The sequence below is a fragment of the Calonectris borealis genome, chromosome 1 (assembly GCF_964195595.1).
Source record: "Calonectris borealis chromosome 1, bCalBor7.hap1.2, whole genome shotgun sequence".
NCBI lineage: Eukaryota > Metazoa > Chordata > Aves > Procellariiformes > Procellariidae > Calonectris > Calonectris borealis.
In genome coordinates, this window is record NC_134312.1 from 153,260,854 (window position 1) to 153,280,442 (window position 19,589).

The 19,589-nt window shown below is 41.0% G+C and overlaps 1 protein-coding gene across 3 annotated transcripts in view; it reads right to left on the reverse strand.

Moving 5' to 3' along the window:
* Nucleotides 1-19,589, reverse strand: part of MCF2L (MCF.2 cell line derived transforming sequence like) — a 132,562-nt gene that overhangs the window by 40,625 nt on the left and 72,348 nt on the right. For all 3 annotated transcript variants that reach the window (XM_075137043.1, XM_075137024.1, XM_075137034.1), the window contains exon 4: nt 1,568-1,658. In XM_075137043.1, the coding sequence (XP_074993144.1) occupies nt 1,568-1,658 (91 nt within the window). The remainder of the gene's footprint in view (nt 1-1,567; nt 1,659-19,589) is intronic.

Here is a 19,589-nt window from a genome sequence, read left to right on the forward strand (position 1 = left end):
ATCAAAAAAAAGATCGTGCCTCTAACAGATTAGACTTCGGACAGGAAGCATGATTTCTCTTTTAAACAAAGCTCACAGAAGAATGAGAAAAGAAGAAAAAAAAAGATAACCCACCATCAACAGCGCTGCAACCCACAGAGGTCGCTGCACTTAACACCATTCTCCAGGCAAATCCCTTAGGCACCAACACCATCACTACAATGATGGATCCCATATCATGGGGAATAGATACTCAGGTTCTGTATATTGTGCTTCTAGGCAAAATAACCCACACTGGAGGAACGTTACCATAAACGTTAATATTATAGCTATAAGCAACATGTCTGTAGCTGCCCCCCACCTCCTACCACCTCAGTCACGTAAATAAAAGGACTGTCATGTGTGGAATACTTGTTTGTCTTTAAACAGAAACTACAGCACTGAATTTTGAAAGAGATTCAAAAACTCCAGAGATATAATCCTTTTTCTTTAATCACCCCAAATTGTGCTGCTTTCAGTTTCCACTACTGGAATCCATTCAATGCTGCATCTCAAAATTTCAAAGTGAGCTGCAAAAGCAAGTTTTGCTAATATTATTCCTAAACATACTTATTGTGGAAAAAGTTGTTTTGTGGGAATATTATTTCATTATATATTCACAAAAAGTCACATAGTGGGAATGGTAATTACATTACATTTAAATAAATACTTTTTAATTTACAATAAAGAAAAAGTTCTTTGGTCAAAATGGGACTACACAAAAATGACATTTGCTGTTCTGATTTGGGTTTTATTTTACAGAGCTTAAAATTTTCAGTCATGAAAAATTAAAGAAAAGATGCTTGCAGTTCTGTTTTTCAGCACTTACTGGAAAGATTATCAACACTAACAACTCAAGCAAGGATAACAAGAAAAAAACCTCAAAAAGTAAACAAACAGTATGTAAGCACAGGATAAACATGAATCTGTCTTTTCCTACTTGTGTAACAAAAAAAAAAGCACCTCTAATAAGCTTCGTTTTCATATTTAAAAAAAAAATGAATTAAAAAAGAGACTGAAAGTAACCACATGTGCTGTTGATTGATCATAGTAGGTATGTAAGATTTTCTTGCTTATAAGCAACCTTTGTTTTAATTCGAACACCACAAGATTAGCTTTTACACCTGAATTCCTTTCACAAGTGGTAAACTAAATGAGGACCCTCATCCTCAACTCTCCTAAAAAGGAAGCTCACTTGAATAGTGAAAGGTGGACCCAAAGCTCTATGAGATGCACAGGCTTCCCATGCAAATATTAGTTCCCACTTCAGAGAGCTGCATGCCGCACACACACATACGCGCTCTCCAAGTGCATTCTCAGGCTGATGTCCTGAGCTGCAAACCACATTAAAAGCACATCACAGATACATGATGCTCAGTCCCAGTGAGCTGGGACACAAACACACTACTGGATACTTTTTGTGTCATATATCAGCTAATATTTTGTTGAAGAAATAAAGTAATTGCTGCTTTTCTACTCATAAGAGAGAGGGAGGTTCAACATGGAAAAAAAAAATGTTTCTAAGGAGTTAATTTAAAACAGTACTCACTGCTATCCGCAGTATGGAAGCTTTCACAGAGGTCCATTTGTCTTGTCTGCGATCTATGACAAGAATAAATCCAATTCCAGCATCTCGTAAACTAAGTTTGGAGGAGGAAAGAAGAAAAAGAGAAAGTTTAGTTAAAAAAACAAATGAAACTCCTCTGGTTCTCTCATTCAAAAAAGCAGTTAAAAAACTAGTTAAAAAAAAAAAAGAAGTAGCTTGACCTTTTTGTGCAGAATCTTCTTCATCTAAACATCTTAAAGAAAGATATACTATATTATACACCATTAGAAAGAAGCAGCAGTCCCAAATATGTTCCGTGGAGCCTCAAACCATATTCAAATAATGAATTCTTCTTTTTCACGAAAGAAAGTTTTTACATTTCTTGTACTGAGATTATTTCAGACGAAAATGAAAGCCTCCTCCATTGTTTTGGTGCTGATATAATCCCTCCTTCATGCTGTTTTCAGTATAATTTCAGGATCAAAACAAAGCTATTTTCCTTTTGCATCTGCTTTTAACCTTCTGCTTGAATTGTCTTCCTCCTCACTGATATTTAAAACTCCTTAAAAACGCAGGTCCTTCAGATCATTCCACGGTATTGCTCTGCGCATCTGAAATTCTCATTCCAGGTTGCAAACTTGTTCCCAGGTGCATTTTTACATTCACTGAAACAAAAAATCCCTACGGCATTTAAACACTCCAAGTCAGAGATGAGAAAAATGAGATCAGATGCGCTTCTCTGGAATGGAAACATCTGTGAGAGAGATCCCGCTCAAATCCTTGCGTACGGGTGACCTTTCTTTTTCGCCTGTGCTCAGCTGCATGTGCTACCGAGTCCCAATCAAGGGATCTGCTCCTGTTTTGTAATTCCCCATCTAAGCCAATTGTGCAATGCCAGCAGCAGCCCTTGCCAGCCAATCGCAATCAAAATGGAAATGACAGGCAAATACAAGGCAGACAGGCTCGGATTTGTTATTTTCTCATCTATTTTTAATATATGGGCTGTATTTTCAGTCCAGATAATAATTTAGTGCAAGGCCTACTGTCTGCACTGTGTGACATTTAGAAACACTGTGCATCGATTTGTTATCATCATACCTTAAGAGACAATATAAAAATCAACACAACAGAATGTCAGGATCCCTTATTCAAGATTGCTGAATCATGAAAAGACCAGCTCTGCTTTATAAAATTATGTTGGTAGCATAATAATAATAATAATAATAATAGGATGTTGAGGAGGATGAAGAACACAGGTACCCAGATGTGTCATCTTAAGCTATTCCTCAAAATTACAAATTTAAACATGACTCACAGTCTGTCCCCTCTCTTTTAAAAACCATAATATCTCTCAAATTTACAGACTAAATATTTAGGGCAAACATGAATAATCATAAAAAATGCAAAGAAACACTTGCTTTCTTTCAAAAGAAGCTAAGCAGTCATTTTAACATTGGAGAATATTAGAAATGACCCCTCACTGCCCACATTCAGCACATGTTACTTAACTCTTGCCTCTGGGTTAGGACAACACTGATAAACAACATCTGAGTACTTGCCTTGTAAGCCTAAATAACCCTTGCAGACAAACAGGGCTTTATACTAGCAATATGCTTCCCACTACAGTAAATTTCCATGATTTACTAAAGCTTCCCCTCTTCCTTCTCTTTCTTTATTTGAAGGGCAAGAGGAGGAGAGAGATCCAGATTGATTTTAGCATCTTCCTGTTCCCCGTTTAAAGTTCCCACCATTTTAATCTTTAGTCACTGAGCAAATTAAAATGCTAATAGCAACCATGTTCCACAATAATCAGGTAGCAAAACAAACTCCTTGGGTCACACAGCCTAAACATGGATGAATGGAGGCAAAAAGGTGCTACAGCTGTTCCCCCAGCAGTTTACGTGGATTTTGAAGAGCTATTTCCCTTGTTCAGTTGAAGTCCTTGGGAGTCCTGAAATTTTTGCGTACTTCCTCAGTGGAAGCATAATCTCACATCCCACATAGTATCTAAATGCAACATCTGTATCATATTTCAAGAAACTATTGACATTTCTGCATAACAGGAATAAAATCAAAGCCTCTGACAGAGCATCAATCAGATTTCTCTCCAGGAGCACGGGGAAAGACAGGCTCAGCTGGGATCCCAGAGAAGATCAAGAGGCAGCTCCACACACTTAATGATCTGCCTCAACACCTAGCAATAAGCAGAGCTTAGTACCATTCTCCTAGAAAAAAAGACAAGGCTTACTTAAGTGGAAGAGTTGACAGAGGAAAGCACATCTCTAAGGTAGCCCAAAAGATGTCTTTAGCCAGCCTTCTTTTTCCACTGGATCAAATACGTCAGGTGGTTGCATGATTCAGAATGCGTCCCCCTTCCAGGCTCAGAAATAAAAGCCAGGATTCCCCACTGCTGGCTAGAAGAGACCCAGGGGCAAAGTCTTGAGCATCTGACTTCAAATTGTTAACACTCCATTAACACAGATTGCTTAAAAAAAATTAAATGCTCTGTTCTGAACCGATCACGGTGGGAAAAACATTTGTTATCTTGACAACAGTGTCTTGTTGCAAAGGGCTGGCTATTGAGTCTGGGATCCAGCTCCAGCAACTCGTAGGCAGGAAGCAACAAACCAAACTAAGACATTGTGTACAACAAAGTTGAGAACATTATGAAGACAACAAAGTCACGTATTCAAGAAAAGTAAATATTGGAAACAGGTCTGTTTGCCAGTCCACCCTTGCTCTACTGACCTCTCTTTGCTGCCACAAACACCTGCGTACGTAGTTACAAGACAGTTTGCAAGACCCCCCCTCTCTTTCAGGGCACAGGATGAATGGTGCTCTGGGAAGAAGCAGGTATTCAATTTTCCTGTGGCTCCTGATTTAACTGTGAGTGCCAGCTGTCCCTCTTTCCCTCAGCGATATTTATTAGATTGTATCCAAATACTGATTTCCTCCCCCCCCTCCATGTGCTTGAGAGTGAAGCATTTTGGCTTCTGCGCTGTGTCTCTGATGGATACGGCCTGTCCTGCTCATCAGGCTTTACCCCCTGCCTTGCTCCAGTTGCATTGTACTCATCAGCTTAGCCCAGGTCTTCTCACGTCTCTCTATCACTCTCCAATAAACTTGTCACCACCACCCACATTTGTCTCTCCCATTCATCACTTCAACCACTGTCATTCCTTGCTGTCAAGAACAGCTCAAAAAGTCTTGGCACTTTATTTTTTTTTATTTTATACTGTCAGGACAAATGACCAAATCAGTTCTTACCCCACCCCTACCTGAATATCGCAATCCCCTCATCCTCCAACCTGAGTCTCCCTTACCCTACTCAATCTTTCAGTATCTTCCCTCGGGTGGACGCTTCCCTTGGCCGTGGTCCCGCCTGTTGAGTCAGGCAGCTTGCCTGCACTGCCTGCCTGTCAACAGGCGGCACTCGCATCCCATCAGACACTCTTCCTGCTCTCAGCCCTGGTAGCGGACCTGGCTCTAGGGCAGCTCATTCCGCAACCACGGAGAAGCTCCTGATCAGCCCCAGGATGACGTGGGGCATTTCTGACAACAGATTCGAGTAGCTACTGAGCATCTGTGACCTGGGATTTAGGGAGATTTTTCTCAAGGTATTTCCTTGACACAAAGGCCATCATTCTTCAAAGTGTCAAGTCCGAGTCCTTGATCAAAGGATGAAGACACTTGAGCTTCTCAAACAAAAAGCTGTTTCAATGTTTGAAAAGCAGAGTGGATTTGTTCCCTGGCTTCTTGGGAACAACTCAGCTACTCTGGCCGAACTTTAAACCAAAAACTCAGGTGAGACCTCACGAATGGAAAGAAAATTTGGCAGAGTTGTAAATGACTGGAAACCAACTCTTACGGTGAGAAACAGCAGACAACCTTAGCAGAAGCACCTGCCTATTAAGGATTCTTGACATTTCCCTTACAACTTCTGTTTTCTTTAATGCATTAACTCGTATCCGGTGTACTTTCTGAAACATAATTTATATAAGCTTGTAATTCAAAGTTAGTATTTCCTTCCTTTGTTTCCCTCCTAACACAAAAAAACCCCCAACATCATGAGATAAGCTCTGTTCTTCTGTTTATTCACCAGCACAAAGAACAGAACATTTTTAGAAAGGCAGAGAAACCATCCCTGCTCTGCAGGAAATACGTCCGGCAAACTCGCAAAGGCCAGGTCAGAAAGGTAGAAAGCAGGGGAAGGGGTCACAGAGGACAGATAATGGGAAAAAATGCAGCAGAGGGTAGACTTTCTGCTCAGTCCTCTCCCTCCATCTTGGGGAGCCAGTGTAACACTATTTGGAGATGGTGAGAGAGTGAGGTTGAAGTACCTGCCCAACAAGCACCGAGTTCTCCATGTAGACTGGAGAGCAGGAACTGAATTTTCCACTTAGCGACTCCTCAGCTTTAGATTATGGGGACATCTCCCTCTTTGTCTTGTTTGCAAGACTTATGAGCTCATGCACTTGGGGGAAAGGGTGGGAAAGCTTGTAGTACATAGGACTGCAGAAAGAAACTTCCCTCTGGGGTGTGTGGAAGCAATTACATAGTCATCATCTGAAAGATCCTCGCATTTCTCCAAGGTATGGGTGGTGACAACTGCTACACAAATTGCTTTTACGCTGCTGTATGAAAACTGCTTGCATACATTGCTCTCTATTACAAATAATAAAAAAGCAAATCTTCAGGTTCATCGCAGCGACTCAATAACATCAACCTTTTGGATGTTTGAAATTCTGTACAGCATTTTAGGTTAAATTATTCCAGTTTAATAAAAGTGAATTTCAGTCTTAAAGCCTTATTATTAAACAGTTGGCTTACATTACACTCAGGATTGTTCCCTACCTTGACTACCTCTGCCTATACATACAAACTGACTAGAAATTCTTGCTCTCAACGGCTGAACAGCTATTTTGATAGTAGGACTTCAGTAATATTCAGTGAAGAATTACTGCATTGAGCAGAGCACCAAGGTAATGTCTGCAGCAATCTGCATGATAAGCAGCAGAAGCTGTCTTTAGATCCCTGGTACTACCCGTTCTTAAAGCTTACTCACCGTCTGTAGCTCATCACTGACCATCAATGTGCATCAGCGATATGCACACACTGCTTGAAGAGATGCACGGTCTCAGGCTACTCGCAAATCCTGATCTTTTTTGGCATGCAACGTGTAGGCCTATGCAGGAAGGACTGTGGAATTGGCCCATCCACCCATCATTGGCCATGCTACTGTACCACGAAAGGGCAAACATACAAGACACAGTGACAGATCATCTCAGGAATGGCATTGTCCATCCTGTCTATACAGCAGTTAGGTTTATGCTTGGGCATGCCACAAGGGTTATGCAGACCAGCTCTTTAAAAAAAAAAAAAAAAAAAAAAAAAATCCCAAAGGTAGAATTGTATCCAGTGCAGAAAAAGACAAGCTGGAGCTCAAACAGGTTCAGCATCTACAAGGAGACAGTCCAGTAGCTTGAGCATAGGGGTAACAAACACTTTGAACACCAAGCATTCCCATCATGCCCCCAATGATAAAAATGCTTCCAGCAGCTACGACTCTTTGAGGTCAGAAGTCATCCTATATTCAGTCATCAGCAAACAAGCTAGGGTCATCAAGAACAGCATTCTCTGTTACTTTGCTTAGGAACAGGCTATTGGAAACCAGACACTAACTAGCGAGGTTATTGTTTTCCAAGAGAAACTTTGCATCCTACATTTTCAGAGGCATTTCAACTGACTGAACCTGGGCCACTTCAAAGACCACTTCTCCATCTCTCCTGCTGCTGCTAGGAATGACTTCTTGCGGGGTGAAGGGGAGACAAGAACTCTTTCTTAATCATAAGTGTTTCATACATTAAAAAAATGAAATCACTAATGCCCTGGCAATGAATGAAGGCAGGTAAGAGCCATCTCCTAGTGGCCTTTATATGCTCTAGAAGACAACCAGATAATACGGTGAAGAACATGGTATTAATGGTATTAACAAATCAAGATAGAAATCTCCAGTACAGCAACTATGAAAGAATATAATTCAGCTAAGCCCTATGCTGACATTTCACATTACCAGTTTTATGCTGGTTTCCCAGCAAGGAAAAGGGCAGGAACAATTCACCTGGCATAGTCTTGCCCCACATCTCCCCTCCTTGTGTCCCTTATGTAGGATAACCAAGAGTTCTTCTATTTGATCACTAGGTAAGTCCTAGAGGATGCAGTTTTTCCTAGAGCAGAAGAATTTAATGGTTTATTAATTTGACAAAGGAAAAAAAGTTGAACTATAACATTAACCAAATCTAGTACCCAGGCACTAAACAGTAATCAGACCTACAGCAATTTCATTTTCTTACAATTCTTGATTGCTCATTATCATAAAGCCTACTTTGTTTCAAAACTGGCCAATTTATCCACTTAATTCCAAAACAAATCCACCAGCTGGGTATTTTAAAAAAGAAACAAAATAATTATCATATTTGGCATTACAACCCTCATTTTAAAAGGTGTTAATTTTAAAAACTATTTAAAAACTATTTTAAAAACTTTTAAAAAACTTATTAATTTTAAAATATTTTTGTACTTGATTGGTCATTAAGTATTTTGATCTTATGACAGCTTCTTTCTCACTATCCAAAGTGAGACAAAGATGAAGGACTTCTCAATGTTGGAAACCACAGTCTCTAAGGAGAAGAAAGCAGTCTTGTGCTTTCTTGAGTAAATGATGGAAATAAGAGGATGTATCACACTCCACAAAGCTCCAGTTCAAAAGCTTCAGGTATCACAGGCTTTTATAGCCCATAATACCCAGCCTCACTGTAAAAGGTGCCTATCAAATCAATTTAGAAATAGCAGGAACTGAAAAAAACCTATAAACCAGACATTATTTGAGCTCTACATGGGACAATGAACTTTCTAGTTTCAATTGCTAAGGGAGCCTGTAGGTTTTAACACAGTATCTAAGCTGAATACTGCTTTGTAAAGCTGCTGCTATGTCAGAGCTTACTTATGTGTTTTCTAGAAACCTGCACTTAAACTAGTACTTAAAAGCATTCAACTGAAGAATAGCCTGGAAAATAAAAAATCTTATAATCCTTTATAACACCAATGTTACAAATAATATTCCAAATTTGCAATGTAAATGTACAAATCATAAAGTGATTACACACCTAAGACAAGTTGGAAGTGTTCTGGACGCTGGACAGTAATACATTCCCACGAACTACACTTGCCCTAAGTTAGCAAACTTTGAAATTATATTTTCTATTTTTATGACAGAAAATTTGAAGTTTGCATTGGTATTGAGATATCAATGGCAAAGAAACAATCTGCCAAGAAAATAAATAGAATGAAAACCTATTCCCAAAAGATGGTTGTACATACAGTTGCATGATCCCATCATGACATTTAATTGGTTGGACAGAAAATAGCAGTTTGGTGCCAAATTCTGCCACAGATGTATGACTAACTGAGGTCAAAGAGTATTGCACACATCTGAGAACGGAATTGTTCCTAACAAGGGTAACATTTATGAACATAACATTTACAAACACCCAGATGAAGCTCTTTGGCTACCTAGCAGACCTCCTGAGCCCTAAAGCAAACTGGCATGACATTTTGGCTTCAATTCAAACTGCAGACCTGACAGCTCAGTTTGGATTCCCACAAGAGTCACTTTCAGTTGAGGTGTGTAACTGGTCTATCAGGTATCAGTTCTTATTCCAGCAACATTTATGAGAAAAAACAGAAATGATGAGCGCACTCCATTTCTGGCACATGGCACTGCATGCGGGGCAAAAATGGAAACACAATGATTAACAACTTCTGCATAATTTCAGATGGAATTAGTAATATAGTTTTGTCTTTAATTTTTGTAAGCTGTATCTCTTCAGCTGAAAACACTGAAGAAGTCAGCTAATGAGTGCAGGAAGCGTAGTTGGGAGGACACGTCCATTGCTTCTGATCTCCTTGGAAAACCATCCACTGAGGACAGACCCAAGGAACAGGCTCACCTCAAGCTTCCCGAGGTGCTGAATTTAAAGCCGGTGCTTGGTGGTGTGAAGTCACTGCACTGCACCTATCTCTCCATATCCAAATCTCTGGAATCAGGGACAAAACTTGCCATCTACTCCTTACTGTGTTTAACTAGTGAGTGCCTATACTGTGCTTCAACAAAAGGCTATTGAGCTAGAATTTGTCATATTGGGCCCTCTCATAGTCAGCTTAATGAACTTTAACTCTAGAAGGAAAACCCTACTCAACTCAAACTAAGGCTGACCATTGTTCATGAAGAAATATAGGAAAGGGAAGGAATTCCAGCAAAAGAAATTCAAAATGAGACAGTCAGAAGTGCTGCTATACAAGTGCAGCCTCTAGTGGTCTGTCCAAAATCACTGAATGCCAAGTAAAAATTATTATATATAAAGCTCCTGGCAGTAACAGCTGCATTTCACCCAACACAGCCGATGTTGCGACACCCCACAGCAGGAGCATAACCTGTAAGCAAGGAGGCACCATTTCTCATTGATTCTTATGTTTAAAATCTGATTTTGAAAATAAAAACTGCTCCCCCCAAAACCAACCCCAGCTAAATCACTATGAATACAACGTGCATACTATTCTACCATCTTTTTCATTCTACACGGGAATTCTGTGAATAGATGGATTTTTAAACGCACATTCAACACACAGCATTCGGACTTTCTCTTTACTTTCGTTTTGATAGTTACTGACTTCCTTTCAGAGAAACAGATGAAGCTGCATGGGAAATTAATAAAATCTGAGCCTTTGTGTTGGAGCTGAACCTGTTAAAGTTTCATCATTAGACAAGGTTCAGATAAGAAATCTGATGCGTTTCTCTTCCTCCCTCCACTACCCCCTTTTTTTTTTCCTTCCTTCTCTACATTCCAGTTAACTCTCTCTAAATCTTATCCAGTGTACCACTGATGAAAACCTTCTCTCCTCCCTTTCCTATCATGCTTACTTTTGGTCTCAGCTGTTATTAGTTCACACCCCAGCTACGTCTGAGGGCATACTGTATTTCCATTTCCTCAGGATTGGGAAATCATCAGATACACAAAATTGTATTTTAGGATTTCGCAGCAAGCGGGCAAAGAAGAATTTAGATGAATGCTGGGTTGTGAGGTGGCATAAATAAAAACCATGATAGGCAAGTGGTTATAATTTGCTCATGAGGCAGAAGAGAGGAGCAGAATCATACAGCCTGCAAGAGCAACACCATGAAAATGCTTTTTGAAACTTTATAAGCACAGCCAAGATAATTACACACGAGGTTGTGTTAATGACAGGAGATCTTAAAAGCCAGATAAACAGGAGACAAAATAATGAAAGCAACTTCAAAGAGCTTTGTCTAAGGGGCTAATAATAATTCAAAACTTTGGAAGTCTCATCCAAACTTCACAATGATTGTAACCCAGAGAGCCACACGTGGTTACATGCAGCCCTATCCCTGATCTGAAAATCCTTCAGTCACCACAGGACTGCGATAGGAACAGCTTACTGCATCTACCTATAAAGCAAGACCCCACAAGGAAGATGGGCTACTATCAGAGACGTACTGTTGATGAGGCGAGTGACAACTCAGTGACGACCAGAGAGCTGCTCTCAAGCCTTGGTCTCAAAGGAAACCAAAGGTCTTTATCCTGCACAGCAGCAGGTCCCTTGAAATTGTGCGATATAAATCCAAACCTGTTTACCTGAGGCACTTTTGTCTCAAGCATAGCTTGTGTTCCTCAGCCAAATAAGCAGTATTGGTACACGCCTGATTTATTTTTAAGTATTTACACTGATTTATATAGCATACACAGTCACATTTCTTTTTTCCCTCTCAACTCAGCTTCAGAGATATGGGTGTCAGTGTCTTCCTTGACTGGTCCCTATAGCTCCGCTTTATCTCCTGTGCTACTCTAGGTCCTGAAAACAGTCTCTCTCCCACTTTCAAGCCAATTCCTCCTTAAAATAAACAAGCAAACATGACTGACTAGAGTACAGTAATGTTGGCTATGTTCCATCATATATGCTGACATTCTTTCTGCTCCAGAAAGCTTATGCTGTTGGGGAGAAGCTGAAGGAATATAGCCAGTGTGAAAAATGAGAACTAAAGTGTCCAGGCATCATTATCTGCCTGGACCTGGACATATGCTTGTACTACATGCACTGATTTCCTTTCTGTGGTACCCATCAGCCTTTTTTTATGGTAACTTAGAAAGTTTTACCCCACCAAGGAACCCCACAGACTAAAATCAGAACAGCTTTGATGCATTTCTGCAGGTACAGAAATAATCATTAAAAGACAAAGTTATTGCTTAACAGATCCTCTTTTAGTGTGTGAAATTAACTGAAGTAAGCTTTTTTTAAAGAAGAGTTTTGGAAATGGAAAATCCAATGTAATTTCTTCAGGTCACGCAGAGCTGCTTTTGGAAGGACCTGTTGAAGAAAGACAACAACTTGCAGGACTCATTTAGACTTAACTACAGATGGCTGACGTAGACCACAATATTCTTGAGCGACAATTAAGGATAAATAGGTCAACAAAGGCAAAAGGCTCCACTTTGGTTAAGCTTAAGTAGATATGAGCATCAGCAAGTCTACATGATCCTCGCTTTAGAACTGTAAGTCAGATTCCATAAAAGCATTTTTACACTTATTCAGAACTATTATATTGGAATTATACATATTTCCAGTACACTTCAACAACCATTAATGCCACTGCATGAAGTATTGGTACAGCCTTATCTGGAATGCTGTGTTTTAGAAAGGTAAGTTTATATTTAGATAGGGTGTTAAATACTCTGAACTTAAGACTGGACTAATGAAAGCTCCTGCGTGAGGTCCAGCATTTTAGTAATCAACTTTCACAATTTTACAGTGCTTAATTTACTTTGTCTCCTTAGCAGATTAAATTTAACACTGGACAGTGTGTGTCATGCATACTATTCAAATCCTCTAAGCCCTGAAGGTGTAAGTGGGATTTAAAGACTAGAAAGGCTTTGCCTATACAGAGCTGAGCTTTAAAACAAGTTTAAGACATTCACAAGGTGGACATCAAAACAAATGTAAATTGTTCCAAACCCAGTAAAAATTCAGACTCTAAGTAACGTGTTGAGCTTTGACCTAATCTTGTCAAACTATGTATCTGACACAAAAGCTTCAGACTACCGCTTAACTTTAAGATGCAACACTCTTACTTCAAACCTAAGCCTTTACATTTCCTTTCTGCTTACAGGAACATATGGCATTTACAACTGTTTGGCAGCTGTGTTCTGAGAAAGGAAGGGCACACACAGCATGACAGATTTTGCTGGAAGTCCTGTGATGTTCTCACTGATGAATTTGAGGGGCTGCCAAGGTAACAGCAGGGTACAGGTTCCACATCTTCAGCCTGGATTGTAATCCCACAAAGAGGAGAGCGTGGAAATGAAACACAGCTGACACGAATAGACACTGAAGCTGCAAAGCTGTTGCTCAGTGTGTCAGTGCAAACTGTCAGGGTGCCTGGTTTTTGGCACTTCTTACCCATATGTGGTGACGTTCATCCCTGCCACTCTATAAAACAAAAGTAGTTAACTCTTAGCAAGTGATGGGCTGCTTATTTAGTTTGCAGATAAATGAGGAAACACATGTGGTTACCCTCCCACACGGGCTCTTCACAAGGTCAGCCTGGACCCTGAGGGACTTACCAGCTCAAAACACAGCGTTACCCCAACATGGTGTCGTGGTTTAACCCCAGCCAGCAATTAGGCACCACACAGCCACTCACTCACTCACCCCCCGTGGGATGGGGGAGAGAATCAGAAGGGTAAAAGTGAGAAAACTCGTGGGTTGAGATAAAGACAGTTTAATAGGGAAAGCAAAAGCCACGCACGCAAGCAAAGCAAAACAAGGAATTCATTCACTTCTTCCCATCAGCAGGCAGGTGTTCAGCCATCTCCAGGAAAGCAGGGCTCCATCACGACTAATGGTTACTTGGGAAGACAAATGCCATCACTCCAAACAACCCCCCCTTTCTCCTTCTTGCCCCAGCTTTATATGCTGAGCATGACGTCATATGGTATGGAATATTCCTTTGGTCAGTTGGGGTCAGCTGTCCCAGCTGTGTTCCCTCCCAACTTCTTGTGCACCCCCAGCCTCCTCGCTGGTGGGGTGGGGTGAGGAGCAGAAAAGGCCTTGGCTCTGTGTAAGCACTGCTCAGCAATAAGGAAAACATCTCTGTATTGTCAACCCTGTTTCCAGCACAAATCCAAAACACAGCCCCATCCTAGCTACTATGAAGAAAATTAACTCTATGCCAGCCAAAATTAGCACACATGGCTGCCCCTGCTTCCAGAGAGCAGTGGTGGATCTATGCCGAGGAGACTGGCCAGACCCTAGCTCTGTGCTCTCCAGTGCCCCTTGCACTGAGGTTTGTTAGCTCCAGCAACACCCATGCCGTGCTGTGCCATGTTCTTCTGGTCCCTACCTAAATCCACCCCGCCACGCTTTGCTGCACCTACGCTAGTGAAGTCTTCTCGGATCTGAACCTGCTGGAAGGCTTAGCACAGATATTTCATTTTCAGTTTTCCAGGTAACCCCAGTGTTGTCCCAAATGATGGGGAGCTGGTGTACAGGTTACAAGGAAAGGTCTGCCTGAAGCTTAGCAAACCCTAACAACTGAGCTTTCAAACTGTCGGACGTTGACACTTTCAGAGGTCATCTCGTTCTGTTTTGTTACTCGGACAGGATGGCTCCCTAGTTTCCAACACCAGACGGTACCACAAACAATAGGATTTCTTAGAAGGCCACATGGTGTTCAAGCATTTGTAAACCATCAGGATCTCAAAGAAGGGGACGTTCTCCCGGGCAGGAAACCGACAAGGACAGATTTCAAAACAGGAAATTGCCGAACACGACAAGTTAACCTGAGATATGCTCAAGATCATGCAGTAGGACAGAAGGGCATTACAAAGACAGGCTGTACAAGGCTCCTTCTGAATACAAGTACAAAAGGCCTGCGTACTATATTTAATCAGCAGTGTTGGGACTCAAACTGGCCATCAAAACCTGTTCTGAATTTTCTAATCTACACTATTTTTTATTTCTCTTGAAAGGAACTTTGTATTTAAGACTCAGTGTTACATATTTGAAATACTAATTTTCCAATCTCTTGTGACCACAAGAATTTTAGCTTGCTTTCTTTGTTCAAAGAAGAACCCATATGAGCAATGAAGAAAAGCATTAAAACTATATCCTTTTGTTCTCTCGTACTGCATATTAGAAACTGCTAATTAAACAGAACAAAACCGTATGTTGAAAAATCCTGTCTTTTTTTTTTTTTTTTTTAACCACTGCAATTATGTATTAATTTCTTCTGGACCAAGTTCTCATGCTACACCCCACATTTGGTAAATTCATATTCCAAGAATGTGTACACACTTAATAAAATAGGTTTAGAGTGACAGCTGTGATGGATAGAAGTATGAATAACACTTGCCTTCAGGGTACATCACAAATCTTAAAAGTCTATTTAGTAGCATAAATAGAAAGAGGAAAAAATACTTTCAAAACAGAGGAAAAAAGAAGAGAATACTGAATGCCCTGAGATGACTTCTTAAGGGTACATTAGGCAGCTATTTCAGGAGCCTATTCTAAACCTGAATGGAATATTCTTCCTCCATCCTGTAAAAGGTACATCCCACAGGTTCCTCTCCCACTTTGCAATAAGAATGATGGACACTGTGTATGGAGGTCATCAGTTTTTTACTCAGCTAAGAGGTGAGACAACCTCATTCTGCATTACCTCCTCTTCCTACCCAGCTCAGCAACAATTCCCAAAGGACTCACCCAGTGAAGAATTAGGAGACATTCTTCTTCTGCAGGAGAATCAGACTAGCTACACAGACATTATAAAATGTCCTCAAAGCATCTCAAATAGATGCAAGACTTGGCTCACTGTCCTCTCCCAGTTGAATTTACAGAGGTACCCTCTTACAGACACTTATCTACAGATATGACTGTATTCAGCAACTCTATCGATAAGAACTATTAATTCCTGTGGATCAATACTTACATGTAAAGTATTTGTACCAATTCAACTTTTTAGTTAAAATACTCTTCCTCGAAAGCATTGCCTTAAACACATTACATACTGCCGTGGATTCTCCTTCTTTCATCTTGTGTACTATATGTATAAAAACAAAAATCACTTGACCTAAGCAAAATCTGTCTCAGTAAAAGAATCCCCACCTTTTTAATAAAACTTTATTTTGTACTTCAATAATAATAAAAAAATTACTAGCTGCTAAAAGGAAAAATCTGTTTCTGAAGTATTACACTTATACCTTTACATTACCAAAACAGTAGTTATAAAAGGATTAGCTATAATTTTCTATTGTCTAGAGTACTCATCCTTAATCCATCAATTTTCCTGATACAGCAGTGATCTTTAAATATACATGGTACCTGACTGTTGTCACACACCATGTCAACAACCCTGTACTGAGTGTTTTGAGATTATTACAAACCACACATTAGACATCGTATTTTATCCAGCTATCTGTAGAACATGAATTTACCTTGCAACGTTAACAACATGGTTAAGAAGATGGTTCAGCTCTCTGCTTAATGATATAGAGTTGCACCAGGGTTAACCGAGTATCTTAAATTGAGATGAGGTATTCCCTTTCCACTGTCTCCTTTCTTAATATCCTTATGTATCAGGCATTTACACATCTGAGCACATGCTGATAGCTCTGCTATTTGCACTATTCTACTCCATGGTCATCTAAGTTGGTAACGTGCAAATTGTAATAGTTCCATTTAACTCTTCATGATTAAAGTTCACTAAGAAAAAGATAAGAGAAAGTTTACACAGAAAAAGCTTGCGTAACCCAGTGTTTAGATAGTATAGAACAAGAATGTGGTAAGAGGGGGCAAGGTCATGTTTACCTATAAAATTAGGGGGAATAATAAAGGTAGGTTAAGAGGTTTCAGTTCTTCCTCTTTCAACAAAGTCCTAAGCTAGTCTTATTACCAAGACTTCTTTCACTTGGGAACAAATCTTGAAAACCTGATGCCACTGCTAAGATTTACTATACCAGTAAATATTTTATTGGGTGAACCCTACTGCAGAGCACAGAAAGGTCCTTTCTTACGAGGCTCTTAGTAGCTCCTCATTGTCATTCCCATGAAATATCATTTCCCTTAACATGTGACTGCAGGCAGTCAGACAATGAGTTTTGAGTTATTGCTGCCAACCCCTTGCTGTGATCAGGAATCTTGTACGGGGCCAAGTAGCACAAGTAGTTTTCTGAGGAACTGTTGTGGCTCCAGACATGCCCGTGCTCTACAGGGTTTTTCATAGAAAAGTCCATTTCCCCTCAGTCAGTCAGAACAGCCAAAAGAGAGAGTTACGTATTTCATAAGCTAAACGACACTAATCTGGAGAGCAGTCCACGCATAAAAGCTGTGGGCTGCATTTTTATCCTTCCTGTAAATCTGTACTCCTTAGGCCTCTTCAATAAACTTACAAAATAAATAAATAACAAACTGCCTCCACTTCCCTCAAAAGCAGTTTCCAAAGCATCCAAAACAGTCTTTGAAATTTTAGCCCTTGAAAACTAAGTTAAGAGCAAAAGTCCTATTTTGCAACACCTTTAACAGCACTAGAAATATCAAGGAAAATTACAATACTTCCCATCTTTGGGCAGTCAATAATTTATCATTAGCAAAACATATTTTATAAGGAGATGTATGCTGACATCCAACTGGCATTTCTGCAGTTTGTTACTCCTATAAACCTGCACAATGGCTCATAAACAAAATTTTACACAGTAAGCTCGTAACACCGCTAGCAAAGATGTCAGGGATGTCTTCAGCCCTTTGAGATTATAGCAATTCTCAGGCACAAAAAGGTCCCAGTTTTATCAGTATCTTTACAGCGGCATTATTTTTACAAGTTTGAAATTGAAAAGTTATCACCCTAATACCTAAAATATTGTTATAGTCACAATAGTTAATATCTTACTCTTCATATCTAGCCAGCTGGGCTATCTCCTTCGTTTACATAGAACAGTGTTCTCTTTCTAAAGAATTAGAAATTAAAGAAACAAGAAAATCCTACAAGAACGGCCAGACTTAAGGAATGGCCACTTCTGGCTAAATACGCATAGAATAATTGTTGGAGGCTAGAGGAAACGAACAGAAAAGCCTCCAGAAAATCTACTCCCAGACTTTCAATTAGTAAAAACGCGCTCCTGCCAAACTGATGCTCTGGGATGCGCTCAGTCCTCCCCCCTGCACCACATGCTGTTTGTTCTGTTCAGAATTTCTCACATAAACCCCACTCTGTGCAGAAGTTCAATGGGCCACCATGAAGCACACCACCAAGGACTTTCAAAAGGAGGAGCAGATGTGAATTTAGTACATAATTATTTGTAATAACAGTATCCAAGAAAGATACTATCAAGGGAGGCTTAGCACCACACAGTTTAACTAAGACAGCGATAAACAAAGAAAATTAAGCTGGCGGTCAGCTTCACGGCTCCTCTCCCTGGTAAACTAGGGGTTAACGAGTACAACCAGGAAGGCACCTCACAGTATTGTGCTGCGTATAACCAGTATTCCCTCACAGGCAGTAGGTCCTACGAAATAATTAATAGCAAAGCCCTCTACATGAGAACACTGTTTCTCTTCATGCATGTACAGTAAACAAAAGCACACACATGCATGAAGGAAATCTGCCACGATTTGTTCCAAACGTGAATTGAGCATGGTCCATGCTGAGTTGCACTGAATGCTGTCAGTGAAAAGAATGCGAAATACAGCTTGAGACCAACATTTGATCAGTGTTACACAACCTGTGTTTCTAAGACTTTTTAAGCTGGGAGAGCCATATAGCCCAATTTGAGAAAGACATAAAGGAGATCTCTTGATTCATACAATCATTCAGGTTTGAAGGGATCTCAGGAGGCTTCTAGTCCAACCTCATGTTCAAAGCATGGTCAACTCCAAATTCAGACCAGGTTGTTAAGGGCTTTCTACGGCCAGGTCTTAAAAACCTCCAGGGACAGAGACTCCATAGCCTCTCTTGGCAGCCTCTCTCAATGCTTCATTATCCTCCCAGTGACTTTTTTTTTTTCCTTATATCCAGGTCAGAACCTCTCTGTTCCCATTCCCACACGGGGTGCCTTTCTCCCCGCCGCCCACCTCTGTGAGGAGCCTACTACCATCTCCCCACTGCCCCCCATCAGTGGGAGTGGTGACTGTTGGGCCCCCACAGCTTTCCCTCCCCCAGCTGAGCAAACCCCACTCCTGTAGCCTCTCCTTGCACATCAGCTCCAGCCCCGACCATTACGGGGCCCTGCTGGACTCACTCCAGCTTTTGAGTACTCGCCCTATGGTAGCTCAGAGCTGGGCCCACACTGCAGGTGGGGTCTAAAAGAGCCAGCCAGCGGACCCCAGCTGTCACCTGCTCCAGGCCATGCTCCTGCTGGTGCAGCCCCTGGGTCGCCAGCCTTCACTGCTATCAGGGCACCCTGCAGCTCACGTTTAGCCTGCTGCCCACCTGGGCCTCCAGGTCCTTTTCAGAAGAGCAGCCCCGCAGCCAGTTAGTTCCCAGCCCACACTCTTGCCGAGGGTTAGTACATCCCAATTGCATGACTTGGCATTTGTCGTTGTCGAATTTCATGAGGTTCCTGTCAGCCCACTCCTCCTGCCCGTCTAGGTTCCTCTGAATGGCAGTCCTTCCCTCAAGTGTATTGACTGGTTGACTACTTTCTCAGCCACAAACCCGATGAGGGTGCACTCTATGTCCTCCTCCAGATCCTTGCCAAGGATGTCAGGCAACACAGATACATATTCTTCCCTGAAGAACTCTGTCTCCAGGTAGAGCATGAGCCGTTAACCACCACTCTTTGAGCTTGATGATCCAAGCAGTTTCTCACCCACCCAGCAGCCCATCTGTCAAAGATGACGGAGAGCAGTCTCGCTATGACATTGTCCAGCCTCCTCACCACTCTCAATGTAGTTCATG